The sequence below is a fragment of the Ciona intestinalis genome, chromosome 3 (assembly GCF_000224145.3).
Source record: "Ciona intestinalis chromosome 3, KH, whole genome shotgun sequence".
Lineage (NCBI taxonomy): Eukaryota > Metazoa > Chordata > Ascidiacea > Phlebobranchia > Cionidae > Ciona > Ciona intestinalis.
In genome coordinates, this window is record NC_020168.2 from 2,171,247 (window position 1) to 2,186,149 (window position 14,903).

At 33.8% G+C, this 14,903-nt stretch overlaps 2 protein-coding genes across 2 annotated transcripts in view; both read left to right on the plus strand.

The window, feature by feature from the left end:
• Positions 1-173: 173 nt before the first annotated feature.
• LOC100180099 (ubiquitin-conjugating enzyme E2 S) lies at positions 174-2,918 on the plus strand. The gene is made up of 4 exons (XM_002131271.4): positions 174-349; positions 863-1,010; positions 1,674-1,864; positions 2,056-2,918. Exons 1-4 carry the CDS (start codon positions 341-343, stop codon positions 2,350-2,352), a joined length of 645 nt encoding a protein of 214 aa, XP_002131307.1. The 5' UTR covers positions 174-340; the 3' UTR covers positions 2,353-2,918.
• A 2,335-nt stretch (positions 2,919-5,253) lies between these two features.
• Positions 5,254-14,903, plus strand: part of LOC100180937 (DNA excision repair protein ERCC-6-like) — a 12,288-nt gene continuing 2,638 nt past the window's right edge. Inside the window, exons 1-20 of the mRNA XM_018817918.2 lie at positions 5,254-5,387; positions 5,813-5,975; positions 7,017-7,136; positions 7,553-7,626; positions 7,759-7,939; positions 8,209-8,419; positions 8,534-8,664; positions 8,993-9,082; positions 9,713-9,844; positions 10,053-10,237; positions 10,537-10,628; positions 11,038-11,165; positions 11,706-11,810; positions 12,023-12,141; positions 12,409-12,528; positions 12,625-12,773; positions 13,413-13,507; positions 14,217-14,346; positions 14,586-14,650; positions 14,795-14,881. Of these exons, the coding sequence (XP_018673463.1) occupies positions 5,353-5,387; positions 5,813-5,975; positions 7,017-7,136; positions 7,553-7,626; positions 7,759-7,939; positions 8,209-8,419; positions 8,534-8,664; positions 8,993-9,082; positions 9,713-9,844; positions 10,053-10,237; positions 10,537-10,628; positions 11,038-11,165; positions 11,706-11,810; positions 12,023-12,141; positions 12,409-12,528; positions 12,625-12,773; positions 13,413-13,507; positions 14,217-14,346; positions 14,586-14,650; positions 14,795-14,881 (2,412 nt within the window). The 5' untranslated portion in view covers positions 5,254-5,352. The remainder of the gene's footprint in view (positions 5,388-5,812; positions 5,976-7,016; positions 7,137-7,552; positions 7,627-7,758; positions 7,940-8,208; positions 8,420-8,533; positions 8,665-8,992; positions 9,083-9,712; positions 9,845-10,052; positions 10,238-10,536; positions 10,629-11,037; positions 11,166-11,705; positions 11,811-12,022; positions 12,142-12,408; positions 12,529-12,624; positions 12,774-13,412; positions 13,508-14,216; positions 14,347-14,585; positions 14,651-14,794; positions 14,882-14,903) is intronic.

The window sequence follows — 14,903 nt, forward strand, 5'->3', positions numbered from 1 at the left end:
AATCTCTATGTCGTATGTGATGAAATTAACCAACCATGAAGGGTCGGCTTTGACGTCATTAATTTTTGAAAGTTGTAACGGTTATTATGATTCTTTGTTGATCTTCGGCTGTTTATTTGTTAAGTAAGACGGCGCTTTATCTATTAAAAGTTATTAATTAAGTACGCTGCAAAGTTGATGAAAAATTAGTGCTTTAGTAGACAATAGAAATTTTATATTAATAACGTTTCCGGCCTTTATAGTGCGTTTGATAAGTTATTGCGATTGCTTTATTAAATTGTACTTTTTTGGTCTCCAAATTCAATTCTGAGGGAGTGGGCCATTTCATAACGAATTATAAATGGCTTTGGTAAGTCTCATTGAAGTTGTTTAATTACATCCTCTTATGGTAATTTAGCTTTGACGTATATAGTTGTTCTGTGTTGTGTTAATTTAACATTAGTAGGCCCATATATACTCAATGTTAGTGACATTCAACTCGATTAGGTTGTTTTCTTTTGCTGTTTTCATCTCTACTGTTTTTATCCTTGCTTTATTTCTCCCTTTAATCAGACCCAACGAATGGTTCCAATTCTCATGGTGGGATCATTTGGTCGCTGAATAAAAACTTACAAAGGAATTTTTAGAAGTTTAAAGAATTAATAAAAGAGTGCAAAAATGTTTCAATGAAAGGAAACAAAAATAAGCATGAACACACACAAATAAAACTTTTCAACCTGGCCTGTAACTTATTTTTTGATTTTTTGTTTTGGCTATAATGTTATAGGATTATCTACTAGTTTTGAAACCTTAGATTTGGAGCTTAAATGGTTGTTAAGGTAAGTAATCCTTATACAGGCCTTAATTGTTTATAATATTTCAGCATGGAAATCAAGAAAATTTATCACCACATATAGTTCGGCAAGTTTACAAAGAGTTTACTTCACTTAAAAATGAACCAGTGGAAGGGATCCAAGTAACAATAAATGAAGATGATGTTTCAGAAATACACGCAGTTATAGAGGGACCACGTAAGTTAAGTTCTTAAAAAAAATTTGGCAATTTTTAATGCTTTATTCTTTGCACCGGCGTAGAGTACATACGTTCAGAATTGCATCACAATTTGCAGATATTGAAATTGGCTACTTTTACTTTATGCACAACCAACGCAAGCATGTTATTGTTATGTAACCAGCAAAATATGGGTTAAAATTTAATTTATATATTCAAGTAAATTTAATTACTTCAAACTAACCTCATATTATTAGCTATTTTATTATACTCATTTTACCCCTGCTCTGATTGACTGATAAGAAAAAGAAATCGTTTCTCACGGACGGTTACGGTATTTAAAAATAAAACAATATATGATGTCAGAAGCAATATTGTAAGCGGTGACACCTGCTACTATTGTAAGAGAATGCGTAATACTGAATTTAATTCTGGTTACATGTATGTCACACCTCCATGCAATTGCAAAAATATTTGCCTTGTATAACTTGTAGTCTTGTATCATTCATAAACACACACAAACACAACAGTATAGGCATATATCAAGAAATGAGCAGTTTGCTTAAATAAAAACATTTATTGGAAGGTAGAATTAATTTGTGTGAGATAGGATTATGCTGTGATAAGATAGGATTATGCTAAAATTAGGAAAAATTTTTAAGCATTTTTTGATTTCCTTGCAGAAGGTACACCATTTGCAGGTGGAATATTCAAGATGAAACTTTGTCTAACAAGGGACTTTCCGGCTTCACCACCCAAAGGTTTTTTCCTAACAAAAATATTTCACCCAAATGTTAGTTCATCTGGAGAAATATGTGTCAACACTTTAAAACAAGACTGGAATTCGAAGATGGGGATCAGAAATGTATTGTTGGTAAGTTGCTTTATATTAAAATTAGTATAAATCAAACTATTATGTTTATAATTTTAAAAGAAGAATAAACAAAGGCAGCTTAACACATAAGAACTTCATGTGGTGTGTCATGTGTGCTTTTTTATGTATAATATTTTTCTTTCAGTTAGACCTACCTTGTGTTGTTAAACTAGCTGTGTTGTTTTGTACAGACTATAAAATGTCTCTTGATTCACCCCAATCCTGAATCAGCTTTAAATGAGGAGGCAGGAAGACTTTTGCTTGAGCATTATGCGGATTATGAGGAGAGAGCAAAACTAATGACTGAGATACACGCTCTGCCATCCGGATCACGAGCACAGAGAACAGAAGAGAAACCCTCAACCAGTGGACTCGGACATCGTCATATGGAGTCTGGTGGAAATGGCCCTGCTTCAAAAAAACATGCAGCTGAAAAACTTAATGAGAAAAAAAGAAAAGAAAAGAAGCGAGGCCTAAAGCGGCTGTAAACTAAAAATATTATTCTTACATTAGAATGTCATTTGCCTCAATCTGTCAAAAACTTTTGCATGTGTTTTGAGTACAAATAAAATTTGTGCTCATACATGCCAGCATACATTTAATAGCAAAAATTATTGAACACCATGTTTGCTCTTGACACATCAGTCACAGTGTGAAATAAACTACATTTCCTTACTACTCTTCCCATCTCTACTTCATACTTTATTATTTACTCTGTATTTTCTGTCCACTGCGGATCTAATGTTAACTGCAATATTCTATACCATTTGTATGATGTTGTGTATTTGCTCTCATGGATTTTAGAATTTCCTGTAATTTTCCACTCTTTTTAGACAGTCATAGTATATTTTCACAACCCAATTGCAAGTTGTTTCCTTTATTTTATTATAAAACAGAATAGAGAATACTATGTGTTGCAGTGATGTGGTCAGCTAAATCTCATCACTGGTGATACTAGAAGGCACCATTTCATTCCTTCAGTTTGAATGCACGTTCTAAGTTCTTGTGTTGAACAGACGCACTTCATTGTAGAAATACAATTCCCGCAAAAATATTTGGTTGGTCATATATCTTGTTTATAACAAAGTTATAGAGAACATATTATATACATATATTTTTGTCATAGAAACTGACATGGATTTTGGTTATATGAGTACACTTAGTGACAGGCTATATGGAAATGTATTTGAGATAGTCAAATATTGGTGGACGTAAACGAATTTGTTTTATTCGTGGCGTGGATGAATACATACAAGTTGCTAAACGAGTTTCAGGTTCTATATTCAGAAATTTTATTGTTGTTTTTATGCAACGTTTTCGATCCACAGTTCGTTTATCGCCGTGGCAAAGTGGTTCTCGCGCATGCCTGTAACCCAGAGGTGATGTATTCAAGGTTGTCGCTGCTACCATTATAGGCGTATGTGTCCGTGGACAAGACACCTAAGGGCAATCGCTCCAACACAGTGGTCACAAATGGGTTGTCCATATTACCAGCCACACATAAAAAAATGAAAAAGTTAAAAAAATATTCACTTAAAAAGTAACATATATGATAACTCGTAAAGCTGGCACAAAGTGTATGAACACCCGTGTTTTAACGACTGTCGTTTTCCGGCCACGCGAGGATAAAGTAATTTTTTGTTTTTTATTACTTCTCCATGAGTGAGGTCCTTGTCAAGGACTGTTGCAATTCGACGCTTAAAGTGACGTTACATTACCCAACCACAATACCCTTTCAACACTGCGGATACGAATCATCTCATGGGAAAACAAACCCCCCGTTGAACGAGGTTGATGATGATATCCCGTTCAGTCGCTGACAGGCCCAAATCGATTCCAACATTTTATCGCATGACGTCACACTGCTGTCACGGGATTCTGTCCGGTATATAATTCGCCTAACGCCGCTATCGACTCTGAGACCTCGGGGTAAGTCTAGGCTCATGACGGACTCTTACGAGCCCTTGCCCGGCTGTCAAGCAAGCTTTTGTCCGATTCGGTATCGTGTACTTGTATACCAGAAAAAGGAATAAAATATAACAAGATATCATGAACTCTGTTTGGTCTCCGGTTATAAAAGCAATTAAAAATTCAGTAGGTATAGAACCCCGCTGAAGCCGGTATATGAAGTCGGATCAGTACGGAGTCACTTAACCCAACCAGCAATTCTGTTTATTAAGTGGGGGCTATAGGACATGGGATTTAGACAAGATTTGATCCATTACTGTAACACCCGGAAGGCCCATTTAGGTCCTTTGTGCGACCGGTGCCGCGACAACGTATTTTGCACCGTTTTTCATCCTCGTGTGCTTTAGTTACCATACTTTTCGACTTTTGGTGTATGATTTTTGTTTTTGATAAGGCCCATAATTTTGACCACCCATAGTGACCGATGGTTTGGAGACTTTGGAGCAATGCCCGTTAAGTGTCACTTGCTCAAGTACACATACGCCGATCAGCATTAGTTAAGTACCGCCGGCAAGCATTAGACCAAGAACACTTGGTTTCGATATACATACGCCTAAACCACTGAGCCACTCATTCGTCGTTAAGAAAAAAAACAAGAGGTCCAAGATCTAATGCGTGAGCACGTGAATAAAACTAATTAGCAAAGTATTAATTAACCCTTTTACTACAACGGTCGACTGAGCTAGATCAAAAACTTTTAATGCGTCCCCACTTAAATGAAAATAGTTTGATTAAGGCGTGAATCGATGTATTCTAACGTAAACAAAGCCATAAGTTACCGATTACCAGCGACTTCCCGTTGCATGACAGTTTACTTGACTCGCATGCGTTACAATCATTAATTACTCATTAATTGGACGATTTTATACACTATAATCTATAACGCTAAGCTTAGTTAAAATCATTGTATCGAATACAGTCGATTAATCAATGGTAAAGTACATTTTAAGTACGAGTTAGCGCCTTGAACAAACAGAAATGTAATCGTTAATTACTCGCTAATTAGGCGAGCATATGCAATATGGTTTATAAAACTATGTTTAGTTCAAAATACTTTATATATTAAAATCATTTAATTAAAGTTCAAGGCGCATTTTAAATTTGGCGCATTTGATCAAACAGTAAGGTAATCGTTAATTAATCGCCAATTATGCGGTTTCAATTCTGAAAATTTAGTTTAAAAATTATAAATATATATTATGATTTGATTTCAATCAAGAGATTAAAAAATAAATGTTAGAAATAAAAATTGAGGTAAGTGCGGAAAAAAAATCGTCTAAAAAACAACAACAAGAACAACTGTTCGACGAAAAAGGATCTATATGATCACTAACGTGCTCAAAAAGGCAATGCTTCTTTTTTTTCTTGTGCTTTCGCGCCAAATTCGAACTAAACTTGATCTGTGTGTTTCTTGCGTCATCGCGTTCATACACTTACGTATCTTGCTTTATTACAAAAAGATTACTTTTGTATAGGTTTGTGTTAGGTTACCTTGTGGATTGGTGAAATTGAAAAAAATAATGGCTTGTGCGGATGGAAACGTGCTTCAAAGCAGGTGAGATGCAATGAATTGTGTAAATGATTATAAATTAAAGGCTCCTCGCTGCTATCTTTGGGGCGTATGTGTCCTTGTGCGGTAATCCCTTAGCTTTGGGCAAGTCACTAATGGTATGTCCAAATTGTCAGCTGTCAGAATTCCAAATAAATTCTTTTTTTTTTCAATTTTAAAAATAAAAAATCTAAATAAATAATCATCCATTAAGATACATTTACATGGTAACAGAGCCATAAAAATACCCAGCAGTCCAACCGAATGTATACACAATGAGTCAATGACATTGGAACAAAGTCTGCATTTCACAAGTTAAGTGAATTGGGAATGTTAGGAGTTCCAGTTTAACAAGGGGAAATGACATCATTGCCCATTTCTTGTTTATATGTCTCTCTGGTATCATATAATTTATACTTTGCATTTTATAGAGAAAATCTATATCAAGATGTGCAAACTGAGGTAAAAAAGTTAATTGCTGAAGCGAAAACATATGCTGCTGAAGGTGAACTTTATAAGTCGATTAAGATCTTTAAAAAAGCATACAAGATTGCACCAACCGAGAAAATTTTAAGCAGAATAAGAAGAGTTGAAGTGAGTTTCATTGCACCATAAGTATTGTGTTTTTTATTTACTGAAACATAAATAGTTGTTATTATTTTGTCCACTGGTTTGGCTTGTTGTAGGTCAGTGGTTCCCAAAGTATGGGTCGCGACCATAGGCGTCAAAACCCGGGGTGCCGGGGTGGCGGCGCCACCCCGGAAGCAGAACGTAGGGTGGCGAAATACATATGGTCACCCCGGTTTTCGTTAGGCAATGCTTGTATTTTTCCCAAGTACAGCGTAAAAAAAACTCGTATTATTAGTAAACGTAAATCGCAGCCACACAGTTTCACATATATGCGTACATTAAATAAAACTATATGCGTACATTAAATAAAGCATACATTAAATAAAACTAGAGTTTTACACGCTCACGTGAGGAATGCAGTAACATCGCCTGTTCAACCGGGTTATTGTTTGTTTAGCCGAATTGTAATGCCTTCACACGGCACGTCGCAGGCTCGCGTCAGTAAAAATGCGGCTTCTAGAAAGTTACGCATCGTATGACGTCATAACCTAAAATGTAACTGCTGCCTCGCCACCCCGGTTTTTGTCAGAATGATTAATGTTTCGACGCCTATGGTCGTGACCTAAACATGAGTCGCACAGGGTTGAAAAATAGGTCGCGGCAAGGTGACCTTTTAGATCGCGATACGCCACTTGAATATCAGTAATCCTTTAGCTAGCTGGTAGCCACCTAAAACTTTAGTTTCAAAATGTTCCTTATGTGTTACTGAAACTGCTGGCTATTTTTTTTGCGAAAAAATCGGGCGTTTGTGTTGAGACCAAAATTTTAGGTGGCTACCAGCTAAAGGGTTACCCTGAACCTCACAAAAAGCACAGAATGCATACGATTAAAAGTAGTAGTTTTTTGATGTTTGAGGCTTAGGTACGTGGGTCGTAAGAAATTTATAAACCTCTGATTTGGGCCGGGCTAAAAAAAACTTTCGGACCACTGTTGTAGTTCCTAGAAAGCTAAAATATGATTCAGGCCTTACTTGGATCCAGTAAATTATTTGTCATTTAAATGCAGGAGGCCATTGCTGCGGAAAAAAGTGATTCAGATGAAGAGGATGAAAATTTAGGACTTGTTGAACTTGATAATGGGATGGTGATTTATAAGAAACTGGTTGAAAGACTTTACCCACACCAGGCATGTTGTTCAAATCTACAGTTTATTTAAAATATCTCTGTATATGATTTTATATCGTTTATTTGGGGTGTGTAAAACGACTTGTGGTCAGGCTTTTTTAAAACCTTTGTTTGCAACATATTACAAAACTATTGGTCTTCTCTACACACATAAGTAGTGATATGTATTTATTATTATGTATATTTACCAAACAGCTTTATGTTCCATATAATACAAGTTATTGGAATATGTTTTCATTTCTTTTTAATAGATTTTTAGCATGCATCCAGTAAACACCCAGAAAAAAATAAATCTTGAGCACTGGGTGTTGCAGCTGCATTTTTAATTTAATCAATTTTAAATTGAAAATACATACTAAAATTGAAAATATACCCTGATTGCAGACTAAAGTAGTAATATTAAACGTTGTTTCACAGATTGAAGGGATCAAGTGGATGTATGACCTGTTTCAAAACAAAAGAAAGGGTGGAATACTGGCTGATGACATGGGGTGAGTTTTTTATATGTTGAAAAAACATGGTAGTCATTATTTGAACATTAAAAAACTGTATCCTATTTTAATAAAATACGTTTCAATCTGGTATCTACATTCTTATATAATGATATTTATCATTTGTACTAGCCTTGGAAAAACCATTCAAGTGATTGCCTTGATATCTGCGTTGTTTGATGCAAAGTTAATCAAACATGTCCTTCTTGTTCTGCCTTTATCTCTTATTCCTAACTGGACAAATGAGTTTGCAAACTGGGCACCTGGGATTAAAGTTGAGGAATACCATGGTCCTGTTGCTAAACGGAAAGCAGTAAGTGTAATTCAAATTTGCCTCCAATTTAAATTGAAACAAAATCCATGTTTGCTGTGTCAGTGTACTTATTATCTTAATATTAAATTCCCATACACTGCACATGGTAATAGGTAGGGGTGTGGCATGTGCTAATATTGTAAAAGTAAATCTTGTCACAAGCTTCGGCTTGGCACAACCCCAGACCCTGTAATGGGCAAACTATGAATTTAATGACTTAGTGTGGTCAGCTCAATATTTGGAGATTTATTAAAAAAATTGTATTTCAGATTCTGCAACAGTGTATGCATAGACGCAGTGTGTGTATCACAACTTATGGTTTGATAGTAACAAAGTGGGAGACACTTGGTGAAACATTGGATGGAAGGGAATTTGTGTGGGATTACATCATTCTGGACGAAGGCCATCGGATCAAAAATGCCTCAAAAACCACAAAGGGTTTACACAAGATACCATCTAGAAATCGAATTATTTTGACAGGTTTAATGTTCACTTTTGTATTATTATACCAATATACCATATTACCATATACCCTTATACTAGTGTTGTACAATAATGTTTACTTAGATTACTTACAATCTACCTTTTTTAAAGGAACACCTGTGCAAAATAAAGTGAGGGATATGTGGGCATTAATGGATTGGGTAACTCAGGGTTCTTTACTCGGAACCCAAAAAACTTTCAAATCTTCGTACGAAATCCCTATTGAATGTGCAAGACAGAAGGTTTGTGATTTTAAAAGAATATATATTTTTTTAAACTTAACTGAAAAGATTTAACTGTTGTAAATCTTAGCAACATAACTTCATCAAAAGCTATTAAAATGTAATGGTCTAGTGATTTTAGTCTCTTACTTTCTAGTGAATACTGCCATACTGGTGATGGTGACCATCATTTTGTTTTATTTTGTAAGTGCTGCCAGTGACTCACTGGTACAAATGTACAATAGAGCTACAAGAATCAGCGATTATTTTTTTATTTTTAATAGTAAACCGAACAGGACAATATATATTTAAAATACCTAAATACTTAATATACACCAACTTTCTAAAGGGTGCAACCTCTGGTCAGATACGGTTAGGAAACATGATGTCAGAAAGTTTACGCAAGTTAACTGATCCGTTCATTTTAAGAAGAACCAAGGTTAGTGGTTTAACTATGTCTGTGGACAGGTTTTGCTGTGTTTGAAACATTTAAATCTTTATTTAACATTTCTAGTTTTCTATGCACATATTTCACTGGATTTATTTAGTTTTCTAATCATAGCAATCACATTACAAATTTAGAAGTTCTCTAAATTTTAGTTAGATTAGTTATTGTATATATTGTGTTAAATTTTATATTACAGATAGAATTCAATCAACATAATATATATTTAGTTAATAAGTTGGTTGTTCAATTTGACAGTGTTACATTTTTAGTTAACTTTGTGTAATTTGGGTTATTTTTTATATTAAAGGGTTTTATAATAAATAAGTATATGTATGTATTACGTGTTATTTTTCAGTTGTTAATTGGATTAATGAGCCAACTGTGGCATAAATCCTAGGTTTCATTGCAGACCTTGCCATAATACCTCATGTCATCACTATAATACCTCACTCATACATGATACACTTTATATTTATTTTTGGTCTAATGTAGTTTATTTGTGTTAATTATTTTTGTTCACAAATGCCTAAGCCAGAATGATAACAATTATACCTTTCTGGTACATAACCAATTCAACTATATAAGTTATTTTATTACAAAATATTGTTAATGCTTTAATAGGACGGGCTTACACGGAATGAAAAAGAGAATCGTGGCAATCTTGCATGTGTAGATGGTGCACAGGATCCTACTGTTCTTAACAAACAACCAAGATTTCCAAAACTTTCAACTAAAAATGACTTTGTTGTGTGGGTAGGTTGGTTTAACATTACAGCTTTTTTAAATGCAAAATTGAATTTTCCTTTCCAGTTTTGTGAATATAATAAACTGCTATCTACTATGGGTTTTCTTAATCGCCAACTATTTATCCAGTAGTTTTGTTTTCACCTTTAAATAATAAGACAATATGGTGTCATAGCATAAGCTTGCTAGACTAATTTATTCAATTTTCTTCTTTCAGGTATATTTGTCGGACATACAGCAACAGATATATAGTGACTTCATACAACTTGATTCAGTGAAGGAACTTCTTTTAACTCATCGTTCTCCCCTTGTACATCTCACTGTACTTAAGAAGATATGCGACCATCCACGACTTCTCTCAACCAAAGCTTGTATTGAACTTGGTTTGGAGTCGAATGATTCGTGAGTGTTATGTATATATATATTATATAATTCTTATATAATTTTTTAAATTTTTTAATATATATATATATATATTAAATAAAATAAGATAGAGGGTGTTTTTAATAATTGAAATTGAGTTGATTTTAATGTTTCAACACTTAATTTTAATCACAATATTAACAAAACAACCTTGAAGTAAATTGTTATATACAGGCAAAGCTTATCCCAAGGCTTATAGTTATATTGTTGCATACCATACGTAACCACAGATTTTAACCTATATGCCGTTAACCGGTAATTAAGTTATTCATTTCCAGAATGACGGAAAATTTGGATCAAGAAGCGATTGAAGGATGTGCGGCGAACCGTATCAATAATATTTCTGATCAAGTTCTTATGGAAGAATCCGGTAACACAACCACGTTTATTCATTTTTTTGTAATCTTGTTTTATATTCAATACAAAGTCATTTTAGAATCTTTTGAAAGTTTTAAAGAATTATATCTCAATTGCAAAATGCAAGATGTTAAAATCTTTTCCAAAAAAATAAAACATCAAATTTTAAACTGATTTAGAACTTTTCCAGTTCCGTACTGTGACATAACATAGTGTTCATGGTCTTTTTTGGATGTAATTACATTCAGATTTTTAAAGGTCCACCGGTTCGCAAAATTTGAAATTTTACTGGCCCGCAAGCTAAAAAGTTTGAGAAACACTGGTCTAGTATTAAACTTAATTAGATAATAAATAAAACCAACTAATAGTACTCCGCCATCATATGACATATATATAATTTTTCATGAGAAAACATTTCACAGGAAAACTGCAGTTTCTTATACCTCTGTTGCTACGGTTACGAGAGGAAGGACATCGGACTCTCATCTTCTCCATGTCGAGGAAGATGCTCAACATCATCCAGAGGATCTTAATGAATCTCAAGTTCAAGGTTTGTAGAATGCAAGGCTGGATTGCTCAGGTTAAAGCTTCTAAAACTTTCAGTTAATTCAAACAACAAAGCAAATAAAATTAGAACATCCCACTTAGGCTAAGTTGTCAAGGAAAGATCACCCATTTGTTAACATTAGAGCCCTTTTTGCCTTCCTTCGGGAAACTGACTATTTTAACATTTAGTGGTGTTTATGCAGTAGCAACCTATGAGTTGTAATAGGCCAGCTCTGACCTAAATCACTGGGTATAAATCACCAAAACTTATTTATCGAGCTTCCTAAATCGGGTCCCACTAAGCTTCTGCTGAGGTCTCGCCATTGTAGCTGAAAACTTAAACACTTTCGTTGATTATTTTAAAATTTAACAACCAATCATGTTTCAATTTATGTTTAATAGATCTGTAATAAAAGTCTGTATTCAAAATTTTATTAATGTACTGTTGGGCAGAAACTTGTATGTCATTGAATGTGAAAATATGTAGGCATATGTCTTGTATTAGTGTTTAGGTTGATTGTTATTATGATTGTAACTTACAAAGGTGATGAGAATGGATGGTCTTGTTACAAAACTCAGTGAAAGAGAGAAAAGAGTAAAATTATTTCAGGAAGACTCGTCATATAGTGTTTTTCTTTTAACAACTCAGGTTGGATATTATTTGAATACATATTTTGTCAATTTTGTTTTTTTTTTAATTTCAGTTATTGCTGCTTACATAATATATTTAGAATTTTGCATTTTCAGTTTTTATTTTGTTAACCAGTCTCCGGGTCAAAAGGGTTTTGAACTGTTGCTTAAGCATATAATGTATGTAAGTTTTGATTCCACAATTTTAGGACAACAGTATTTTAACTACAGGTTGGTGGTGTAGGACTTACATTAACAGCAGCTGATCGTGTTGTAATATATGATCCCTCATGGAACCCGGCCACTGATTCACAAGCTGTCGACAGAATCTACAGAATTGGACAGAAAAAGTTCGTTTATTTTGACTTTTGAACCATTTTAACATTTTGTATTAAATATTACTATTTTATCTTTATGTTCAAAAAAAGTTATAATATGTGATCAAAAAAGTTATAAATAGTTTGTGTGGAATTTTTATATTTTCTCATTTTCTATTAAGTATTTGTTCCTCACCAACAACCAAAATGCTTTATGAATTATTTCTTAAAGTCTTGGCCTGCTTATTTATTTGTCTTCTAGTTAAATAAAACATAATTATCCAAGCTCCCACCACACAGGAGCGTGGCAGTGTATCGACTCATCACATGCGGTTCTGTGGAGGAAAAAATCTACCGTCGTCAAATTTTCAAAAACTCAGTCATTCAACAAAGTACAGGTCAATGTGATGATCCTTACAGGTTTGTGTTGTGTTTCTTTTCTCTGATTATTTTTTAAAGATTTAAAAAAAAAATTAAATTCTAAAAAATTATTAAGTGTAAACAATTAAATTCTAGGTACTTTTCCAAACAAGAATTAGCAGAGTTGTTTCAATTGGATGACGTTCTCAGCTCGTCAACTCAGATCCAATTATCTCAACTCCACAGTCACCAACGTAAACTTGATGATCATCTGCAGGAACATATGGACTACCTGCATGAACTTAGTGAGTCAAATACTATTATAATACTATTATAATATTAAGTTTAAATAATTAATCTCACTGCTTGGTGAACGCTTTAGCCTCTGTAGTACTAGTACATGTGAAGGTTGTATCAAAACCATGCTCTACACCAGTGCTCTTCAACCGGTGTGCACGGTGCACCCTAGGGTGCACCAAAATATGCCAGGGGTGCACCAGAACAAAAGTGTATTAAAGGGTGCATCACAAACTTCAACAATTTTCAGCAATAATATTCAGTTTTGAACATTTTTTACAAATTTAGCCACTTTCCTACAGTTTTTTTTTATATGAATTCTATATCTTGTATCATTGGTAATCGAGAAACGTCATGAGTTTTACGTTAAAACAATCAGGGGTGCATGAGTTTGTCGCAACAACTTTAGGGGTTCACCAACCCAAAAAAGGTTGAAGAGCACTGCTCTACACTATTCATAGAAAATAATAATGTTTAATATAGATGGCTTGGCTTGGCATGTTAATTGACACGAGAATTATGCTGTGCCTATTGTTCCAACAACCAGACTCTAACCTATGCTTACAGCCTTTTAAATTTAACAAAAAGATCCCTTTATTATAATCTGTTTACAATTGCCCAATTTAAGTATTTACCTTGTTTCACAGAAATGTTTGGGGTAAGCGACCACGATCTTATGTTTTCGCAAAAACCTGATGATATTGATTGTGACGATGAAGCTGTCACTGGACTAACTAATCAGGTATGCAACATATACAACATGAAATATTGAAATACATGATTTAAAATATAAGTTGAACTTTGTAGTGTGTTTGCCACCATATTTACCACTCTGTTCTTTATTCCATTATTATAACTTCCATACTGCATGAGATATTTTATAAATTTCAATATAGCTTTATAAGGTGAAAATTATAGTATTATAAAATGTCATGTAGCATTAAAGGTCAGTGCTGCTCTAACTATGGTGCAAGCAGCCTATTGATGGTCCATGACCAGTTAATATTTGTCTAACCTGGTTATGCTTTGCAATCATTATTTCATACCTTCACACAAATCTAAGTTTTTAATTCTAAGCCTGGTTTTGCTTCCTGTCTGGTTTTTGTGGCTGTATGACTTTCCATGAAATTACATTTTACAACCAATAAAAATCCTAACTTTTAACTTAACAATTTAAGGTCTAAAACTATGAATAAGACAATGTTGTATGTGTGGAAAAAAAGCTGCCGGTATTTGTATACTGTGTTGAAAGTTTAAGTTTTGCTTTTTATAATAAATATTTAAGTTATTTTAGTATTTGAACTCCTTTGGCACGTCAAAGCACAAAATCATCTAAATAATAAACATTGAACAACTAGGTTAAACATATGAAGCCATATTTAGTTATATACAATATACATAAATTCATCACAACTTAACACTTACGTTTATTAAAACACCGTACTCTCCAGGTTGAGTTGGCACAGAACAGATTGCTTATGGAATCAAATCAATTCACCGGAATAACTGATGCAGAGCAAAGATGGGGAGGTTTTGTTTCTGAAGATCGAGTTGCTGATGTAAAACCTAAGGATCTTGAACGTGAGTAAAATGAAAATCTAAGTTTTAATTTATGCATAAGTTTACATTTGGACCAGGTTGTAATGTTTGCCAGAGTGTGAAATACTGGTCTGTATGTAAATAAGAGGTTGTCAGCCATTATGGTGTCCAGATATGGTTAGTCAGCCAGTATCCTTTTTTCTACATATTATTTCTGAAATGTTCAATTTGCTTCTGCGTTTAAAAAATATATTGAAGTAACTAAGCAATTCAATTTTCAGCTGTTTATCCAATTGAAGGACTTACCACAAAATTAGAAACTTTACAAATTCCTTCCCCACCAAAGGTAAGTTAGAAATCTCTTTGGTTTGTTATCCATGTTTATTTATTGCTGATAAAATTTGCAACAATCAAATAAGAAATACATCTACCCCATTTCCTTTGCTTTTGTAAAACAATCACTTGGTCACATGGTATGTTTTTTTTCTAGAAGGAAGATATCAAACCAATAAAAATAGAACCGAACTTAGAAGAAGAAATTGTTTGTTTGGATTACCCTCTACCCTCTTTGTTAAAGGTTTGGTGATTTTGTAAATTAG

Excerpts from the sequence above, each read along its gene's own strand:
- LOC100180099 (XM_002131271.4), top strand. Across the intron at positions 1,011-1,673 it reads CGCAGTTATAGAGGGACCAC|AAGGTACACCATTTGCAGGT; the intron begins GTAAGTTAAGTT and ends ATTTCCTTGCAG. Across the intron at positions 1,865-2,055 it reads GGATCAGAAATGTATTGTTG|ACTATAAAATGTCTCTTGAT; the intron begins GTAAGTTGCTTT and ends TGTTTTGTACAG.